The sequence below is a fragment of the Schistocerca serialis genome, chromosome 4, assembly GCF_023864345.2.
Source record: "Schistocerca serialis cubense isolate TAMUIC-IGC-003099 chromosome 4, iqSchSeri2.2, whole genome shotgun sequence".
NCBI lineage: Eukaryota > Metazoa > Arthropoda > Insecta > Orthoptera > Acrididae > Schistocerca > Schistocerca serialis.
In genome coordinates, this window is record NC_064641.1 from 351,227,241 (window position 1) to 351,242,752 (window position 15,512).

The following is a 15,512-nucleotide window of genomic DNA, read 5'->3' on the forward strand; positions in this document are numbered from 1 at the left end:
TGGAGCGTCGCCTGATCTAAAAACAAAAAAAAAAAAAAATTTGTGTTCACCCCACACACAGTCAGCTACCTGGGCAGCAGCCTGGCAGTAGCGCACCCTGACCCACTTAGTGGCACCCTACAGCTCTCAGCCCTATGACGCAAGTCCAGGAAGTCGCAGCCTACCTTGTCACAGAACTTTTGAAGTCACTGTTCAGTTCTTCCACTCAACCGATCTTTTCTGGACATTCTGCTACAAATTGTGAGCCTCATTGAAACTATGTGCGCAAGGCTGGTCTCCCCAACCCTCCTTGCCAGTCGCTGGAATGATCCAAGTACGACCTCGGAGCACAGGCATCATTTGTTCCGACGTGCACCACAATCCACAGTTGGTTGCACACTGTACCCTCAATGGCCACAGGAATAGCTTCTATAAGATGTTCAATGAGGCCCCAAGGCATACACATTGAGTGCTCCTCGTATCCTTTTCTGTCCCTTTTGGAATATAAGACAGAGGTGATTGATTCTGGCATGGATTCAACTTCACAGGTTTCCAAAGGTATGTGGCACCAGATGTTTATGTACAGATCACGCAACTTCCTTAAACCGAAACGCATTGTTCAGATTAGGCGAATTTGATGACCAAAACGTCAAGTTCCTCCAACCAGTGTAACATGATTATGATCTTGTGACATGGACAGTTATCCTGTTGGAAATATAATCTCCGTCGGGGAAGATATCAAGCATGAAAGTATGTAGATGGTTCTTGGTACATTCTAAGACAAAAAAAAAAATCACTCACAAAGAAATTACCAGAATAGGACGGAAATCGGAAGACGAGATGTACAGACAAACAAATGGTTACCATTTCAGAAAAATCTGATGATTTATTCAAGACAAAAAGTTTCACAAATTGAGAAAGTCAGCTGGCGTTCACCTCTGGATCTTACGTAAACAGTAATTCCGCTCGTCAGTCATTGATAGAGTTGTTGGATTTGCTCCTGATGGATATCATGCCAAATTCTGTCCAACTGGCACGTAAGACCGTCAAAATCCCGAGCTGATTGGAGCAGCCTGACCATAATGCGCCGAACATTCTCAATTGAAGAGAGATCCGGTGACCTTGCTGGCCAAAGCAGGGTTTGACAAGCAGGAAGACAAGCTGCAGAAACTGTGGGCGTGATCGGGCGGGAATTGTCCTTGTGAAATGTAAGTCCAGGATGGCTTGTCATGAAGGGCACCAAACGGGGCGTAGAATATAGTCGACATACTGCTCTGCTGTAAGGGTGCCGCAGGTGACAACCAAAGGGGACTTGCTGTGAAAAGAGATGGCACACCATCACTCCTGATTGTCGGGCCGTATACGAGCAACACTCAGGTTGGTATCCCACTACTGTACAGGGCGTCTCCAGACACGTCTGCGTCTCATTGTCTGGAACAGAATTGTTTTCAATGATGAGTCTCGCTTCGAAATAAGCCCCGATGACCAGCGATGTACGGGAGAACATGAGGAGACACCGTATCCTCCGAATGAGAAGCAAAAGAGAAAACAGTAAAGAAACTGACTGTGAGGCGTCGCCTCCGGAAGAGGTTCAGACAGCGCTCATGGCTCTTTAGGTTGGAGCTTAGTATATCTCATCGTTTCTTGACTGGGATCGTTTTGTGTTACTGATATTATTTCGTTAGATCCACATTTAGTCTATCTACTTCATACTCAGGTGATCAGCTCATTGTAGCCACTTAGTGATTACATGGTTCTCCTCACAGCCAGTGGATTGGTGTTTCAATACTATTCGCGAATGTGCTGTTCTTCAGTAATATATCCACTATCGTATAGGCTGAAATTTACGTAACTATTGGCTTCTGACACACACAGCACAGTGCAATAGAACCGAAACATAACCCTATGCCACCGTAGTGGGCCATACTCTTGCTTGCTGTTTCTAGTCTGGTCCTCATTCTCGTATACTGGAGTGACTCTCATTCCCAGGTTGTGTTGCTACGATATACGAGGGCGGAGGAGCGAACGGAGGTTAATATACAAATTAATTCCAGAACCAAGACGAAATAATAAATGTGGAAGACCAAGAACGAATTTGTCGGATTAAAAAGATTAAGACAGGGATGTAGTCTTTCGACCCTTCTATTCACTCTGTAGATTGAGAAAGCAATGATGGAAAGAAATTAAAATTCAAGGTGAAAGGACATCAATGTTAAGATTCACTGATGAGAGTGCTATCCTTAGTGAAAATGAACAAGAATTACAGGAGCTGCTGAATGACATGAACAGTCTAAAGAGTACAAAATATGAAGTGAGAGTAAATCGAAGAAAGACGAAGGTAATGAGAAGTAGCAGAAATGAGAACAGCGAGAAACTCAACTTTAAGATTGGTGATCACGAAGAAGATGAAGTTAAGGAATTCTGCTACCTAGGCAGCAAACTAACCCATGGCCGTCGCAGCAGAAAGGGCATTCCTGTCCAAGAGACGTGTACTACCATCAAACATAGGCCTTAATTTGAGGAAGAAAATTTTGAGAACGTACGTTTGGAGGACAGCAATGTACGGTTGTGAAACATGGACATTCGGAACACCAGAAAAGAAGAGAATCGAAGTACTTGAGATGTGATATTACAGAAGAATGTTGAAAATTAGGTTGACTGATAAGGAGATGTGATGTTACAGAAGAACGTTGAAAATTATGTGGACTGATAAGGAAATGAATGAGGAAATTCTCCAGAGAAGAAAGGAATATATGAAAAATACTGACAAGAAGAAGGGACAGGATGGTAGAACATCTATTAAGACATCACAGAATAACTTCCATGGTACTAGAAGCAGCTGTAAAGGGTAGAAAGTGTAAGAAAGACAGAGACTGGAAAACAATCATCAAATAATTGCGGACGTAGGCTGTGAGTGTTATTGTGAGATGAAGAAGTTGACACAACAGAGGAGTTCATGGCGGGCGGCATCAAACCAGTCAGAGAAATGGTGACATAAAATAAACAAAAATAAATAAACTGCGTGGAGTCCTACGGATGTCATCCACAAGGTCATTTACGTATATTGTGAATAGTTCGTCACTGAGAATCCTGCGAATAGGCATAACATTGCAGATAATCTGCCGCACAATTAAGCTAATAAACATAGTCTTTTGAAGAACATCCTTTTGTGAGAGAAAAATTGCGCATAAATGTTTTCAAACAGTAAATCTACAAATATTGCACGTTGATAACTGATCATCTCAGTTTGCTGTACCAATTAATCACGAGGACGCGCTTTATGAAGCTTTCGGTCAAATTTTGATGTTGGTAACGAGTCTGTGGAAAGATGGGTTCGGAAACCAGGTAATTAAGCCATCATTATAGTGTGGCGCCACAGACACACACCCTAACAGAGGTAAGAAATGGCAGGATTCACAGTGACGAACTATTCACAAAATACGTAAATGACCTTGTGGATGACATCCGAAGTTCACTGAGGCTTTTTGCGGATGATGCTGTGCTATATCGAGAGGTTGTAACAATGGAAAATTGTACTGAAATGCAGGAGGATCTACAGCGAACTGACACAAGGTGCAGGGAATGGCAATTGAATCTCAATGTAGACAATTTGAATGTGCTGCGAATACATCGAAAGAAAGATCCCTTATCATTTAGCTACAATATAGCATGTCAACAACTGGAAGCAGTTAATTCCATAAATTACCTGGGAGTACGCATTAGGAGTGATTTAAAATGGAATGACCATAAAAAGTTGATCGTCGGTAAAGCAGATGCCAGACTGAGATTCATTGGAAGAATCCTAAGGAAATGCAATCCGAAAACAAAGGAATTGGTTACAGTACGCTTGTTCGCCCGCTGCTTGAATACTGCTCAGCAGTGTGGAATCCGTACCAGATAGGGTTGATATAAGAGATAGAGAAGATCCAACGGAGAGCAGCGCGCTTCGTTACAGGATCATTTAGTAATCGCGAAAGCGTTACGGAGATGATAGATAAACTCCAGTGGAAGACTCTGCAGGAGAGACGCTCAGTAGCTCGGTATGGGATTTTGTTGAAGTTTCGAGAACATATCTTCACCGAGGAGTCAAGCAGTATATTGATCCCTCCTACGTATATCTCGCGAAGAGACCATGAGGATAAAATCAGAGAGATTAGAGCCCACACAGAGGCATACGGAAAATCCTTCTTTCCACGAACAATACTAGACTGGAACAGAAGGGAGACCCGATAGAGGTACTCAAGGTACCCCCCGCCACACACCGTAAGGTGGCTTGCGGATTATGGATGTAGATGTAGATGTAGATGTAGACAGGAGAAACTTCACTGGAGAGGAAAACGTGCTTTAGTAGTTTTTGGAGACTGACTGATCTAGCTATGGGATGACGTGCTGGCGTTTACTATGTAGAGTATTTGATGGGCTTAAAACGCCAACACATACAGCGATGTATCTAACTCAAGAGTGCAACAGCTGTGCAGACACTGCCTCTATGAGGATTCTAGTGCCCTAGCCCAGGGGCCTCCTGACTATCAATGCCACATGATCATTTCATGTTTTATTTTTATTTTTCTATGGAGACACGCCCCCTGTGTCAACCTCCAGTCTGCAAGGTTTCCTGTTGCTGCTGTACCGTCGTCTATGGAGACATATCCGTTGTATCAGCCTGCAGTCTACGAGGTATGCTGTCGCTGCTGTAGTGTTGGCTACGGAGACACGCCCGCTGTGTTAGCCTGCAGTGTGTGAGCTTTTCTGTCGCTGCTGTAGCGTTTGCTACGGAGACATGCACACTGTGTCTGCCTGCAGTCTGCGAGGTTTGCTGTTGCTGCTGTAACGTTGGCTATGGAGTCACGCCCGCTGTGCCAGCGAAACAGCTCCTGTGACGACCATGTAAAGCCGATGGCGCAGCAGCTGTGCAGGTTGTACAGAATCCGAAAGGCATTAGCTGAATAGAAAATTAGAAACGAGACACTAGAAATAAAGAAACTAACCCTCGGAGGAAAGACTTACAGACCCGAGGCACTGAGAAGCTGATATTGTTGCTGAAGAAGCGATTGGGCTTTTTTTCCGGAAAAAATGCTCTACTGGAAGTCGTGATTTCTCTGCGCTTTTGTACTGACATCGTTACATATCTTTGTCTTGGTTCCGAGTTCACTTCGCCTTAGGTTTCGGTCTTGGATTACTTGCTGGACCGCTTACACTGTCGTCGTGCTGCGTCCGTTGTTCGTCGTTCTCTAGCTGCTGTTACCTACTTGTTCATTCTCAGGCGACTCGCTGTGATGCACTCGGCTGGCCTGCTTGTTGTAAGGGCTCTCGTGTCTTCCCAGTCTTGTCAGATTCTGGTCACTATAGGTTTGCCATGAACACAACAGAGTGTACGACGACAGAGAGATTACTGTAGTCAACCTTGTGTTGCAGTAGCCGTATAGATGCCAAACGAACTGGAAACGGGACAAACTGACTTTACATGTGGCAGAGTCTTTACGAACAACTTATTTTTTTCGTTGCGCCATCAATCCTCTGACTTCCTCTCTTGTGCCAGCCTTTTCCTGTCTCAGCAGCAATGAAATCCAATTTGCTCAATAATTTGTTGGGTATGTTACAATCTCTGTCTTCCCTCTACACTGTTTGCTCTTTATGGCTTCCTCTAGTACAATGAAAATTATTACCTGATATCACAACACGTGTCGTACCACACCCCTCTGTGTTTTCCATGTATTCCCTTACAAGTCTCTTCTGTGGAAGACCTCCTCATTTCATATTAGCCCACTTAATTCTCTGCATCGCTTTGTAACACCACATCCCAAACGTTTCGATTCTCTTGTGTCTAGCGTTTCATACATTCACTAACTGACTCGTATAATGATGTGCTCCAGATGTTCATGCTCTGGAACTTCTTCTTGAAATTAAGACATGCGTTTGATACCAATAGGCTTCGTTTAGCGAGACATGGCCTGTACGCCTGTGCTACGCAGCTTCTTAACACCCCCGCCACAAAACCCCTTATTAGCTTACTCTCAGTTCATAGTCTGTGTTTATATGACAATTCCATTCAATGATTCCGGTAATTCTTCCTCACTTTCAATGAGTATAGGGATGTCGTCAGCGAATTTTATCATTGATAGGCGTTCGGCATTAATTTAGTCTCACTACTGAACCTCTCTTATATGTTCTTTAATTTCAAATAATTTCTTAAATTTGATTTAAATATTATTCAAATATTACACTGCAGCTTTCTTGCTACGTGTTTCGTCGTGGAAGTGCTAGATTTGCTAGCGTTGCATTCTAACTATAGCGCGACGCTTCCGAAGCATACGTTGAGAATTTGGGTTTTCACTCCGATCTTTAATGTGGCAACACCCCATTTTGTTAAATAGGGTTGTAAATGAACATCGACGAATGAAGCAGTGTTGAGTGACGTGTCTTTTACTCTAAATAAGTAACCGAGCGAGGTGGCGCAGTGGTTAGACACTGGAATCGTATTCGGGAGGACGACGGTTCAATCCCGCGTCCGGCCATCCTGATTTAGGTTTTCCGTGATTTCCCTAAATCGCTCCAGGCAAATGCCGGGATGGTTCCTTTCAAAGGGCACGGCCGACTTCCTTCCCTGTCCTTCCCTAATCCGATGAGACCGATGACCTCGCTGTCTGGTCTCCTTACCCAAAACAACCAACCAACAACCAATCTAAATAAGTGTTATAATTCTTAGTAACTAAGCTCTCAACTTCAGTCAGCTAATTTCGTATGATTGTGTTGCATATTCAGAACAAATGATAAACTCCCTCGATACCGCACTGCCTCGACTGGCATTCCATAAAGTTAAAGACTTATTCCGCCAGTAACTGAATTAATATACTGGCTTAACGTCGAAATCAGAAACTGACAGCTTGTTGGTTTTTTTGGAAAACAGGGGAGGACATAATTTCCCTAAAAGCTGGCACCTGGGGCACACGACACTGGTAGCTTCCCCTGTCCATAGCACTACGTTTCAAAAATCGGCACTGTAATTTCGCCGACGGAAGATTGTGTGCTCTCATTAATTTTCTAATTCAGTTATTCACGCAGTTATACTCATTCGTCGAGAACGATCGAATAGCAACGACATATGAACCGCGTCTCCACGTCGTCGTTATATTTCACCTTCATGCTTACCCCACCGTGTGAGCTCATAAGCCCCCTTCAGGAGCGTTAGTGATCGGCTGGTTCTTCCGTCTGAAACCACTGTTAGTCTGTAATACTGTTCTTCTGTAAGTGGGGGTTAAAAGTGATTCATCGTATTTTTTAAAAGAAGGAACCCTTTTCCTATTCCTAGATATCAATATCATATTACAGTTTTGAGCTCAGTTCCCGTGCTTGCAGGAAAATAATAATGAATTAAGCGTGGGTACGCCTCTTTATAAGTACAAAAATTATTATTTTTAATCACCCAAACATGTTTCTCCACAGTTATGGCATCCTCAGAGGTTTTTCTTATTATTTTCCTGAAATACATATATACAAGTTATTTTTAGGTAAAGGAACATGGTACTCAAATTTAGTTGTCATTTAAATTGTATGTACAATTTACCTTTTGCTTTAAGCTGTGTGTGTCCCGTGGGTCTAAATTAGTACACCAAGTTATCTGCAAACGTGAGGAATGTTAGAAAATAGTCTGCCTTGAATTTTTGTTCATTATCAAATCTTTAAAATGTATGTTCTGGTAAAATTCGTGGCAGATGCCCGGTTTTGGCATTACTGTTGTAGTATTTCTCTAGTCCTTAGCTGTCACAAGTCTTTTTTTTTTTTTTTTTTTTTTTTTGTACTAAACATGGTTTTGTGGTGTTGAACTCAGCCTGTGGACATCTACAAAAGTTTTGAGAATCTTAGGTATGGCGAACTATTTCGAGCAGTTGGTTGGTCATAGATTATGTTTTGTATTTTGATAGTGTTTACTCACGTTTCCTTCTGTTCGTTTGTAAATATTGGGTCCTGTTATGTTTCTGTGTCTTGGATACCCGTTTCACTGTACAAATTTGCGTCCCTGATGCGCTTCCGATAGTCGTTTGTGTAGTGTTTTGGTTTGGATTGATGTCTACGAACTTCGAAAATGTGACGTTTGATTCCATTTTGTATGTGTTCAAATGGTTCAAATGGCTCTGAGCACTATGGGACTTAACATCTATGGTCATCAGTCCCCTAGAACTTAGAACTACTTAAACCTAACTAACCTAAGGACATCACACATATCCATGCCCGAGGCAGGATTCGAACCTGCGACCGTAGCAGTCGCGCGGTTCCGGACTGCGCGCCTAGAACCGCGAGACCACCGTGACCGGCTTTTGTATGTGTTTTGCTACGTAGTACTGTTTGGTCATTGTCACTGATAACGTTTTTGCCCTGTGTGATAGCTTTCTAGGTGTGGTAATTTTCTTCTTTGTTAAAAGTTAATGTGGATGGTTAGAATTTGGAGGTCTGTTTCTACGCCACTGGAGTGGAGGTTGTTTTTGATGAGTGCGGGGTGTGTGCTGGCACTTTTCAGTGCTCTTAAATGTTCTGAGTGCCTCATACTGAAATTTCTGCATGTCTGTCCAATGTATACCGAATCACAGTATTTGCCTATTAGCTGGCATATCGCTGCTTTGTTGAATTTATCTGTGATGGTTTTAGGTATTTGTAATCATTTCTGCAGAGTGTTGTTTGTTTTATATGCCACATGTCTACATCGTTTTCTCATGATGGTTTCTATTTTGTACGTTATTTTCTTATCACATGTCACGATGTGCCATGTTTTCTTGTTGTTTGTGGTTTCTTCATCTTCTGTGCTTATGTGTTCTCTGTTGTGAAAGTGTTGCTAGTGTGTTGTGTTGTGATATTGTTGTGTTTGTTCTGTGTCAGTTAAGTTTTTATTTTATGGTTTAGTTTGTCAACAACGTTTGTATTGTAACCATATTCTGTGGCAGTTTATGGTTACGATTCAAAGGTCAGATTCAAAGTTATCGGACGTCAAACTAAAACAAAACAGTAAGTAAACGACACTCGGAAGCGCATCACAGACTTAAATTTGTGCAGTGATACGTGTGTCCAAACCACAGAAATATAATAGGGCGTAATATTTACAAACTAACAGAAGAAAACATGAGTACACACCATCAAAATACGAAACATTATCTATGGATAACAAACTACACGAAATAGCTCGCTACATCTTATCTTCACAGAACTTTTACCGTTGTCCACAGGTACAGCTCAAGTACACAAAAATGCAGTTGTTGTATAAAAATGAACTTGTCACAGCTACGGACTAGCACAATACTATACAGGTAAGGCCAAAAAATGAACAATGCCACTAATTTTACCAGAATTGAATACTAAATAAAAAATGCAATGCAGACTATTTACTAAGATGACTCATGATTGCAAATGACTTGGTGTACTAATTTAGACCTGTGGCTGGTTTTGGTTGGCAGCCACAGGGCACAAACAATGTTAATCAGAAGGTACAGTGCACATACAACTTAAGTGACAACTAAATCTTATGTATCATTTCCTCTAACCTAAAAATAACCTGTAGGTATGCGTTTCAGGCAACTAATAAAAGAAGGACTGTGGACGCCAGAAATGTGGTTAAACATGTGTGGGTGGTAAAAGAAAACAATAGTTTGTGTACTTGCAAAATGGTTCAAATGGTTCTGAGCACTATGGGACTTAACATCTGTGGTCATCAGTCCCCTAGAACTTAGAACTACAGGGTGAGGCAGTGAAACGGCACGATTTTGTAAAACCACCAAAGATTTATTTACAATTAAAATCATAATAGTTGAACATGGATCTCAAGTACAAGAGTGGAAATTAAAGATTTAACTTAAAAACAATCATTTTTTAAATATGGTGTCAGTGAGGTGTCGTCCTTGGTTTTGCACACATTGTCTAAGCCTGAGATGAAATTGTCCCATGACGTTTCGTAGCATCTGTACTGGAATGTTGTTAATTTCCTGTCGAATTCGCTCCTTCAGGTCTTCTTTTGTTCTTGGTGGATTTTCCTGGAAGACTTTGCACTTGAGGTAGCCCCAAAGAAAAAAGTCTGGTGCCGTCAGATCTGGTGAACGGTCAGGCCAGGGGAAATCGCCATTCCTGCTGATTAGACGTCGTGGAAATGCAAGTCTGAGCAATTCCATTGAGACATTAGCAGTATGGCTTGTTGCACCATCTTGCTGGAAGAGTGTTTCAGCATCTGGATCATGTCGATCAATTCCAGGCAGACCAAAAATGGTCAACATGTCAGCATAACGTCCAGAGTTTACCGTCACTGTGTTGCCATCTTCATCTTCAAAAAAATAGGGCCCCACGATTCCACGAGATGACATTGCGCACCAGACTGTTACTTTTTCAGAATGGAGAGGTTTTTCATGAAGTTCGTGCGGGTTATCTGAGGACCAATATCTGAAGTTTTGCTTATTTACGTACCCACTTAAGATGAAAGTGGGCTTCATCACTCATCCATAAGTTATGCACTCTTTCTTCATTTCGTTCAATAACGTTAAGCATTGACTGGCAAAAGCGTATACGGTTATTGTAGTCATTAGGTTTAAGGGCTTGCACTACCTGAATTTTGTATGGATGATAGTGAAGGTCACTCTTCAAAATCCGTCTTACTGATCGATTGCTGAGACCAAGTTCTGCGCTGTGCCGTCTCGCGGATTTTCGCGGACTTCGTCCCAACGCTTCGCGCACACGATTAATGTTCTCGGGTGTCCGGATTGTTTTTGTGCTGCCGCCTCTTTTCTTTGTTGTGCTAGCAGTAGCTTCAAAGGTTTTAACCCAAAGGAGAATGGCTTTCCTTGATGGCACGGGAGCCCGTGGCGGCAGGTTGAATTCACGACGAAAGGCGCGTTGAGCACCAACCACACTATCCGCGTTTTTGTAATATGCCTTTACGGCATATGCACGTTGCGCACTCGACCAACGCTCCATGGCTACTGAAACTTCCACCACTCTAGACGCCCAAGGTCACTTCCCCCACTCTCGCAACCCCCCTCCGCGCCCGACAACCACTATCGAAATCGTGCCGTTTCACTGCCTCACCCTGTACTTAAACCTAACTAACCTAAGGACATCACACACATCCATGCCAGAGGCAGGATTCGAACCTGCGACCGTAGCAGTCGCGCGGTGTACTTGCAAAAAAGGTGGACTTGTTCATAATTCATTATTAGGAATCAACAATTTGACACACTATGTTCGCTACTAATTTTGTCAATAAATGTCCATATATATATCTCCCTCTATATATATATATATATATTGTATGTTTGTTGGAAAGAGGGAGATCCCTTGTAGTCACGGTCGCAATGATAATTATCCTGATCTTATATGCAGTGTACATAACCATTGTCTGATGCTGGTGCAAGTGGAATATGGATGGTCTGGAGAGTGTAAATAAAACAGAATCTAGTGATATCAATAAGTGTCAAATGTTTTCCTCTCTTATTCATTCTTTTAAATAACTGCTTCTAGCTGCAACATTCAAAGCATGACCTGTTAATTGACAGCACTGTGTGCTACATTCTCTAACGCAGTGTGGTGTTCAGGAAATAAGAGAATGAGACTCTCAGCAACCGAATCAAGCCTAAAGATATTGAAAACCACTACGAGTACTTAGCACTATAATGCGTTCATCATAAGAATAAACCTGATGTAGACAAACACAAACGCGATGATTGGTCAGAAGCCGTAGCACACGTACACTGGTGTTGTTACGCTCTTGGAAGTAGGTCCTACTAATGTATTAGGTATCTTACTAACTTACGTTAAATGAAACTTTAAGATATTCAAATGTATTAACAGCAATCAACGTTTTCCTTAATCCTCTTTAGCTACGTAGTTTTTATTTCAAAAATCGTTTACAGTCACAGTCTCTGCAGCATTGTGCTCTGATTGTAGCGCTTTTAATGCGCATTATAAAAATGGCTGAGGCTGCTTTCTGTTCCGTAATGAAACACGCGCGTGGAATACACTTAAAAAGTGCCGAGAAATATGCTGTTCTTTATTGTTTTTCATAAATTTCCGGAGATAATCAGCTTTGAAGCTTTCCCAGTGTTGCACATAATGCAGTTGGTACGTTACCTCACATTGAACGTGCAGCACAATTGATAGCGAAATAGAATGCGAACCAAATGCAGTTATTCGTGCGTTGGTTCAACTATTCCCGCTATTTTTCTTTTTCTCCTTCAATTACATGTCGTAATTATAAAACTCATCATCACTTTTTATGAATAATGCATGCCTTCTTGTTTCTAGTTACATATTGGACGCGAAATTCCTGTTTCCACTTCAATCGATGTTTTATGAAAGATTGTTCATAAAAGTTGTTTACATTAAGAAAACATAAGAATTTAATTTATAAAGCAAAAATGAAAAACCAAATCCCTTTATTATGACCATGTCGATCGTTTTATACCACAGAAGTAGATGAGCATCGTAGAAACATGAAAAAAAATCATTTTCACAGCATCGAGCTCATCATCCAAATCTGCATTTTTATAGTTGCTACTGTAAGATTACAATATGAACCCAACAGAACTGATCTAGAGCCAAGCTACGGGATTTGGCCCGAGAAGTAACAAGACCTCCAGAATGAGATTTTCACTCTGCAGCGGAGTGTGCGCTGATATGAAACTTCCTGGCAGATTAAAACCGTGTGCCCGATCGAGACTCGAACTCGGGACCTTTGCCTTTCGCGGGCAAGTGCTCTACCATCTGAGCTACCGAAGCACGACTCACGCCCGGTACTCACAGCTTTACTTCTGCCAGTATCTCGTCTCCTACCTTCCAAACTTTACAGAAGCTCTCCTGCGAACCTTGCAGAACTAGCACTCCTGAAAGAAAGGATATTGCGGAGACATGGCTTAGCCACAGCCTGGGGCTCGCAGGAGAGCTTCTGTAATGTTTGGAAGGTAGGAGACGAGATACTGGCAGAAGTAAAGCTGTGAGTACCGGGCGTGAGTCGTGCTTCGGTAGCTCAGATGGTAGAGCACTTGCCCGCGAAAGGCAAAGGTCCCGAGTTCGAGTCTCGCTCGGGCACACGGTTTTAATCTGCCAGGACGTTTCATATCAGCGCACACTCCGCTGCAGAGTGAAAATCTCATTCTGGAAACATCCCCCAGGCTGTGGCTAAGCCGTGTCTCCGCAATATCCTTTCTTTCATGAGTGCTAGTTCTGCAAGTTTCGCAGGAGAGCTTCTGTAAAGTTTGGAAGGTAGGAGACGAGATACTGGCAGAAGTAAAGCTGTGAGTACCGGGCGTGAGTCGTGCTTCGGTAGCTCAGATGGTAACTTGCCCGCGAAAGGCAAAGATCCCGAGTTCGAGTCTCGCTCGGGCACACGGTTTTAATCTGCTAGGAAGTTTCAGTAACAAGATTGTTAAGCCGCCAGACGTACTGGAACTACCGCACGGAGCTTTTTCACACGTCACTGCCAAACATTGGCGGGACATATAACGTCACCGTAACTTCCAGAACTGAAATGTATTTCTCTGATGAGGAAGGAGCCAAGAGATTACCGGACGACTGACTGTAAGTAATAACTTCAGTGGCTTCAATATTTAACTATACGGCGAAATCCTTCAGTACTCTCTTACGTTACACGTAGCGTATGCAGAAAAATTACCCTATGGTTAAGTCAGGAATTTTTATCATTCTTGTTTTTAATTACAATAGTACTTTAGCTAAAAACGATAACGTGTTGCGGTTTTCGTCTAGTCGTGTAAGGAGCATATTGTGGGAGATTTGCAGTGTATTATTTCATTCTGCTTAAAAATTAAATGACATTCGAAGTACTATTTCTCCTCTGCTCGTCTCTTTTTACGTGTGAGCTGTAACCGTGGTAGAATACATAGTTCAATGTTTACATCAGGTTTATCCTTATGATGAACGGACCATACCACTCGCTGGTGCTGGGGTACTCACGTGCCACGGCCACTCGGCGGGCTCCGCGACGCCCGCGCGCCCCGAGTCTGCGCCCTTCTGCCCGCAGCGCGGCTTGCTGGGGCTGGGCACCAGGCTGGACACAGGCTTGGCGCCCTCGGGCACCAGGCAGCACACGTTGGAGTCCGCCAGGCCGCAGTAGCTGTACGGCGTCCCGCCGCTGCCAACACACGCACACAGTCTCTGTCAGCTCCGGGCTCGGAGGTCTCTGCTGAAGGTGGCTTCGGGGCGCAGTGAATACGCTTGTGTAAGTCCAAAATGCGGCAGTGAAACGTGGGGTATATTCCGTTTTCTTGTTGAGGGAACTCGGTGAGGGTGGTGACAAAGGGGCAGGTCTGGTTGCACTACTTCGTGTAGCCAGGCACTTCACAGGGTTGTGGACAACCATTGAGATAGCCTTAACTAGGGGTGTTTATTGATTCCTGCATAAATGGAACCAGTCCATCACACATCGATAAATTCGAAGATTAAGTTTTCAGTTGCTTTATCCCTGTTGTTTCCTCCAAACTCGCCAGTGTCGGGAGTACTGAAACAACAGAGTACTGAATATTTGTAGCGTAGATACTTTTTCTCTGCCAGTTGTAGATGGACAATCCTACAAGGAAGAGACTGATGGGATCACCTCACCTCCCCTCCCCACTCTCCGCCCATCCTTCCGGTCTATCAGGAAAGGGATTTGGGTTTTAGGCTTGGCCCCTTACAGCCTATGAACCTGGACGGCCCTACTGTTATTTCAGATGATGAAGGTGAGAGCCATAGATTGACACTTGACGTGTGGGGAGCTGGGCTTGAAGGGCGTTAGGTCTGCGCAACACAGGCTCGTCTACATCTACATCTACATCTACATGATTACTCTGCAATTCACATTTAAGTGCTTGGCAGAGGGTTCGTCGAACCACAATCATACTGTCTCCCTACCATTCCACTCCCGAACAGCGCGCGGGAAAAACGAACACCTAAACCTTTCTGTTCGAGCTCTGATTTCTCTTATTTTATTTTGATGATCATTCCTACCTATGTAGGTTGGGTTCAACAAAACATTTTCGCACTCGGAAAAGAAAGTTGGTGACTGAAATTTCGTAAATAGATCTCGCCGCGACGAAAAACGTCTTTGCTTTAATGACTTCTATCCCAGCTCGCGTATCATATCTGCCACAGTCTCTCCCCTATTACGTAATAATACAAAACCAGCTGCCCTTTATGCACCCTTTCGATGTTCTCCGTCAATCCTACCTAGTAAGGATACCACACCGCGCAGCAATATTCTAACAGAGGACGAACGAGTGTAGTGTAAGCTGTCTCTTTAGTGGACTTGTTGCATCTTCTAAGTGTCCTGCCAATGAAACGCAACCTTTGGCTCGCTTTCCCCACAATATTACCTATGTGGTCTTTCCAACTGAAGTTGTTCGTAATTTTCACACCCAGGTACTTAGTTGAATTGACAGCCTTGAGAATTGTACTATTTATCGAGTAATCGAATTCCAACGGATTTCTTTTGGAACTCACGTGGATCACCTCACACTTTTCGTTATTTAGCGTCAACTGCCACCTGCCACACCATACAGCAATCTTTTCTA

At 43.1% G+C, this 15,512-nt stretch overlaps 1 protein-coding gene across 1 annotated transcript in view; it reads right to left on the reverse strand.

The window, feature by feature from the left end:
* Window positions 1-15,512, reverse strand: part of LOC126474874 (chymotrypsinogen 2-like) — a 439,039-nt gene that overhangs the window by 65,567 nt on the left and 357,960 nt on the right. Inside the window, exon 4 of the mRNA XM_050102354.1 lies at window positions 13,918-14,095. Within this exon, the coding sequence (XP_049958311.1) occupies window positions 13,918-14,095 (178 nt within the window). The remainder of the gene's footprint in view (window positions 1-13,917; window positions 14,096-15,512) is intronic.